General features: G+C 46.0%; 1 protein-coding gene across 1 annotated transcript in view; it reads right to left on the reverse strand.

Moving 5' to 3' along the window:
- Ice1 (interactor of little elongation complex ELL subunit 1) overlaps positions 1 to 6,000 on the reverse strand; it is a 47,100-nt gene that overhangs the window by 22,766 nt on the left and 18,334 nt on the right. Inside the window, exons 7-10 of the mRNA XM_021208465.1 lie at positions 4,968 to 5,005; positions 3,268 to 3,350; positions 2,999 to 3,038; positions 2,859 to 2,915 (exon numbers count right to left, since the gene is read on the reverse strand). Coding sequence (XP_021064124.1) covers positions 2,859 to 2,915; positions 2,999 to 3,038; positions 3,268 to 3,350; positions 4,968 to 5,005 — 218 coding nt within the window. The remainder of the gene's footprint in view (positions 1 to 2,858; positions 2,916 to 2,998; positions 3,039 to 3,267; positions 3,351 to 4,967; positions 5,006 to 6,000) is intronic.

Below are 6,000 nucleotides of genomic sequence, written 5' to 3' on the forward strand. Positions count from 1 at the left end.
TCCCGTGTGTCAAGAGCATCTTCTTTAATCTGATAAGGATGCCAGAGTGTGGCTAGAGCAAGGTCCTGCTCAGCTCTTCCTTTACAGAAACTTAACTGCTTGGGCAGCTACTCCTCTTGAGAAGGCTACACTGTTCAATACCTGCCAAGCTGTAGCAACTGTTTACGAATGCCTGAGGCTTTATGATCTACCCTTCTTCTCCGATGGTTGCTGTGATTACCTTAGGTCCTGGTCTAGATACCTGACGGCTCAACTGCCATTTGAAAAGGGAGGCCTCTTTGTTTATCTGCAGACAGGTCAACAAAGCACACTGGAGGTTTGCACGGTGCTGGACACAACAGCAGCATAGTTTGTCTGCCCTAATCCCATTTCCACATGAGACTTGGAACATTCTGTGGCCTGCCATCTGCTTTCCACACCTGAGGAAGACACTGGGAATGGAAGCTGCCATGCGCAGAGGCTGCACAGGCACAGGCACGGGCTGTCCTGTTCATAATCACATGTACAGTGGGTGGTTGTTTCCAGGACCACCTTCCAGCATCAGTTCCAAGGTCTAATCATCCTAACTGCCATGTTTTCCTGTTTTATTGACTTAAGGGAGGAGAGGATTTTTATCAGCATCACATTTACATGTTTGCTGCACTAGCCAACCTTTATGAAGTTTCTAAAGAACTTGGTATGTGGCTTACAGGCCTTATAAATCGCTGTTCTGGCAGTTGCTTCTTTAGCCTTCTACAATCCCTTCTTTGAAAGACACACACAGAAACTCCCCCCATGAAGAGGGCCACTTCCTCAGGAAACCCTGGAGGCTTGCTTGGCATAGTTCCATGTGCTTGGGTATAGAATGTCTTCTTACCAGACCTCAGCATCCTGAACCCCTTATTCCACATGGAATTGTTCTAAAGCCTGGACTTGCTCAGTCAGCCTTACTGCTCTCATACAGATTCTGTGAGCCTATCTTAAGTCAGCTTCAGGCTGATTTCTGCCTCATTTGATCTGAGGCAGGCATGCACTCTATTAGCCCGTTAAAGCTGCTCTCTGCCCTTGTGGTGTCAGGAGACATGCACTACCTGTGCTTCTGACCAGGGACTCTCCTTTTCCTCCTCACAGATCAGCCCTCCTAGCTCTACTCACCCCTTTGAAACCCTGGAGCAGGTGAATGCTGAGACCACGGCATTCAGCATGTTTGATGCTGTCCCTTTACAGTCCATCCTCAGAGGACCCACACTTCATCTCCCAGCTCAGGAATCTACTACTAGGCTAGACAACACTTTATCAGGTCCCTCCACCTCCTGTGATGCAGCGGCCCATGGGCATGTTCCCGAGCATGCTGAAGGACACTAACAGGTCTGAGCATTGCAGTGGTCCATGGGCATGTTCCCGAGCATGCTGAAGGACACTAACAGGTCTGAGCATTGCAGTGGTCCATGGGCATGTCCGTGAGCATGCTGAAGGACACTAACAGGCCTGAGCATGGCAGTGGTCCATGGGCATGTCCCTGAGCATGCTGAAGGACACTAACAGGCCTGAGCATCTCTTACTCATGTGCTAATACTGGTTCTTTAGCCTTCTACAATCGGAGGGCTTTCCCATGCCACTTGTACTTTTCAAAGTGTTAGTGAAGGGTTTAGGCAAACTGACAGCAGACAAAGTCTCCTTCCGAGCCTACATTCTGAATCTACTGTCTGTCAATCACTGCAGGTCCTCCTTTCAGGTCCTATGGAAGGCTAGAGAGTGGACTTATGAGAATTTAAACAATGTGTATAAGCATCTTATTGGGAGGGCGGGGAAAGCAGATAGCCCTTAAACCAGTCATTACCTACCCACTTATTTCACCTCTAACAGTTCTCATTCATACTACAAACTACATCTGGGGAGTTCCTCAACAAAACTCTAGCATGGTTTCTATACCTGGCAGGCTCCTCTTGTAATCAGTTACGCATAGAACATTGATGCTCTGGCCCTCTGAAGAGCAACCTTTGAAACTGTTCTTCTCTGCTACCATGATCAGCTTTCCATCGTCTGCTTCACTTTCTTCTACAGATGCTAAACCTCAACAGTAGGGTTCTCAACCTTCTTAATGCTGTGACCCTTTAATACCCTCATATTGTGGTGACCCAAAGCCAGACAACTATTTTAGTTGTTACTTCATAACTATAATTTTGCTGTTACAAGTCATAGTATAAATAGCTATGTTTTCCAGTGGTCTTAGATGACCTCTGACCCCTGTGAAAGAGTCATCTGAGCCCCATAGGTCATGACCCACAGGTTGGGAACCACTAATCTAAAGTGTACAGGAAAGCCACTCCTGTTTTTGGAGACACTGTATCACTAGCCAGGGTGATTTCAGATTCAAAATGCTCACTCCTGGATATTCCAAGTGCTGATGCACAGTGTGTGTGTCCTGCCTGTGCCTGCTGCATCTGCCCTAACTGAGCTCTGTAAGGAGCAGTACTTGACCACTCTAATATGGCCTCCTCGTTTTATTTATTGTCCCCAGAAAACACACTGCAGAGCTGTGGCCTCTTAACACTGCTCAATACCCAGGGAACTTAATAAATTAATCTGATAGGCTATAATCTAGGCAGAAACCTACCTGTACTTGCTGAAAAAAAGTGAGATTTATATAAATACTTTTCACAATCAATGTCTTTGTTGAGTCTTTCTTTCATATATTTTATAAGAAAATAGTTGGCTTTATACACATGTATAAGTAAGCCTGTATATGTAACAAATCTAACCACCCAAAATAACAAAGTATCTCTATAAAGCTGTGTTTTCACGGAAACTCTGGCACATGAGCCAGCCAAGCACAGTAAGCAACACCCAAAAGCCAGCACAACTGCCAGCCTACTCACTCTTATCTATGCTTCCTTGCGAGTCGCTGGAGATTTGTGTTCCGATGTGTCTCAACTCTGAAAACACATATGGAAAAGGATTTAAAATGAACACTGCACACTCAAACTGGCTCTCCACGTAAGATTAACCAAATACTCACCCTTCTCATTTTTCTGTTTGGCAAATTCATCAAGCCTTTCCTGTGCGGAGGGAGAGAAAAACCAAGAGTGCTCATGCTGTACAGACATTGTGCAGACACTGTGGGGCAAAGGTCAGGCAGGTGCAAGATAACAATGACTGTAGCCACAATATGGATGCCACAAAAGCCCTGAGTCATAGCTGTGAAGTGTGTGCATCTTTTACCAAGTACTTGTGTCTACAGAAGCCCCAGTCAGGAATGTAAAGTGTGTGCATCATTTTACCCAGTACCTGTGTCTTCTTAAACTCCTTTTCAAGTATTTTCTTTTCATTTCTCAGTTGCTTGAAGTCCTGAGTTTGCTTGACAGCAGCCTCTATGTTTAACAGGTATAGCAAAGCAACAGAAAGAGGTGAGGATTAGTGATCTCCATCAAATGCAGTCCAGCACAAGCTTGTTTTCTCCATGCCACACACAGTGAGTGCTTATTCATCAAGCTACTGACTGACGAAGGCTGTAAGGGTCCCTTCCATATCAGGCACAGCAATTCCAAATCCTTGACTACAACACTGGCTGGTCAGGGACAGCATACAGAGCTTTAGATTGTGACAGATCATTCTAATTCATTTCTTCTTCAGTTCAAAAGCACCAAACAGTGCACATACCAGTAAGACTCTAACCAGAACCAACATCACAGAACATGTACATGCACATATGCCAAGGACAGCAGTGTCATACAAGACACTGTACCAGTTCTCTTCTCCCCAGGTTTGACAGTCCTTGACACTTGTAGGGAAAATTACTTTTGTTACATGAAAAGCAAAGGCCACATTTAACTTCACTGAAGGTTTGGTCTCTAGTTGCATACATCCTCTCAGGTATGCCACTCATCTCCACAGACAAGGGAGGACAAGGCTGAGAGCACTCATGCACTTATTGCTTGTCTGTGTTCACAGATGAATATTCAACCATCTGCAGTTGAGTCTACACTGAGGACAAGGACAAGAAATACTCAGTCACTCTTGCTCTAAATGGCCTTTTGCAACTAAATCTGAACTCCTTAAAGGGAAACCCTCATTCTGAAGCAGAAGCCAACCACCATGATGCTGGGAGTCAATGGAGGTGGCAGACACCTGGGACCATGTTGGCCAGAGAGTGACAGCACAGATGATGCCTGTGGCTGAGACCACCCGGACAGTCCAATCTGAGCTGGCCGCTGAAAACACTGTCAAGATCTAAGGACAGAACAGATCCCAGTGTGGCCCTTTTGCCTTCTGCCTACTCAGAAACAAGCAACAAATAAGTGGGGCACTTCACAGAATTCTCTGTGTGTGTGCCAGAGCAATCTATGTGCAGCAGTTCCCTGACATCAACTCAGCCCAGACTCGAGTCATTTGAGTGGAGGGAACTTCAATTGAGGAAATGCCCCCTATAAGATCAGTGTGAAGGCAAGCCTGTATGGCATTTTCCCTTAGTTGCAGGTCCTGGTTTCCTATCAGCAGGCTGAGCAAGCTACAAGGAGCAAACCAGGAAACAGCATCACTCCATGGTCTCTGCATCAGCTCCTGCCCCCAGGTTCCTGTCTTGTTTGAGTTCCAGCCTTGACTTCCCACAATAGATTGTGATACACAAACCAAATGAACTCTCTCCTCCCCAAAATGCTTTTGTAATGGTGTTTATCATATGAATGAAAATCTTGACTAGGACAAATCACAAAGGGACACCTTTTCTAGCAACTACCAACTTCAGCTGAAACAAAGAGACCTAAAGCTGAGTCACTGTGTTTCCTTCCATGCTGCCTGTTTACAGCAGCGGTGACAGGGAAGATGATTGACCAGAGTACCGAGTGCTCATCTCCACACACTGAGCTGACTGCAGAGGAGAGTGACGCACACCCCTCCCTAGCACACGCACCGATACTTCAGTCTCACACCTAACACAAGTCTGTGCAACAATATGGCTTGGCTGGCCAGAGAGCAGCAGCTGCACGTACCTTCCAGCTTCTTCACCTTAGCTTCCAGCTTCTTCTTCCTAAGAATAAAACCTTGTTAGTCAGTTAGGCAAAAGAAATTTAGTTCATCACACATATCGTTCTAGTTAGTGGGACTTATATAAGAGATTTTGCTCAGAACTAGTAACACACGTCAAGTAAACTACCAGCATATGATCTTATGGTAGAATGAGCCTGAGAAAGAACACCGCACCACTTAATGTATACTATTTTTAAGATGGGGTTTTTAAAAATCTGACTTCTGTTTGAGAACACAGAATATGCCTATTGAGTCTTTGCCATAAACATATGGGAGACTTCTTTTTCCTTGGGGACAGTAAATGTCATCTCTGAGCTGTGTCCAAATGATCTCCCCTGGGCCATCAGCACCTAATGCACTGGGTGTGGGAACTAAAGGGGGGCAGAGGAGGGAGGGAGAAGGGAAGATAGCCCACGTCTGGCCAGAGTTCCTCCTATGCTCTGGGCAGGCGGATGCGGGAGGACTGCTGGAAGCTTTCCATTCGGCCCCGATGGGCATCTAAGCCACTGACCCCACTTGAGGGGGATGGACAAGGGGCTCTGGAGCAACACCCTGTGCCCCGGAGTTATGGGAGAGGGGCTTAGGGAGAGATTCCCACGCGGGCGAGAGTAAGCACAGCGGCCTAGATGAACAGAGACAGTCTATGGTTTTAGAGCTTTATAATAGAAAGGCAGGGGGAAAGAGAGAAGGTAGAAAAGAGAGAGAGACCGGCCATGGCCAAGAGGAGAGAAGGGGGAAAAGGAAAGAGAGAAGAAAAGCTAGAGTAATAGAGAGAGAGCGAGGAGAAAGAACAAGGAGAGGAGAAAGTAAGGAGAGTGTAAGGGGAGTAAGAGAAGAGAGTGAGTGGGGCCAAGCAGCCCCTCTTATGGTATGCTGTTATTATCTTTTTTTTTTTTTTTTTTTTTTGTTTTTTTTTTTTTTTTTTTTGGTTTTTCGAGACAGGGTTTCTCTGTGTAGCCCTGATTGGCCTATCTGATCTCTGACTCATTCTGTCAA

The sequence above is a fragment of the Mus pahari genome, chromosome 11 (genome assembly GCF_900095145.1).
Source record: "Mus pahari chromosome 11, PAHARI_EIJ_v1.1, whole genome shotgun sequence".
In the NCBI taxonomy this organism is placed as follows: domain Eukaryota; kingdom Metazoa; phylum Chordata; class Mammalia; order Rodentia; family Muridae; genus Mus; species Mus pahari.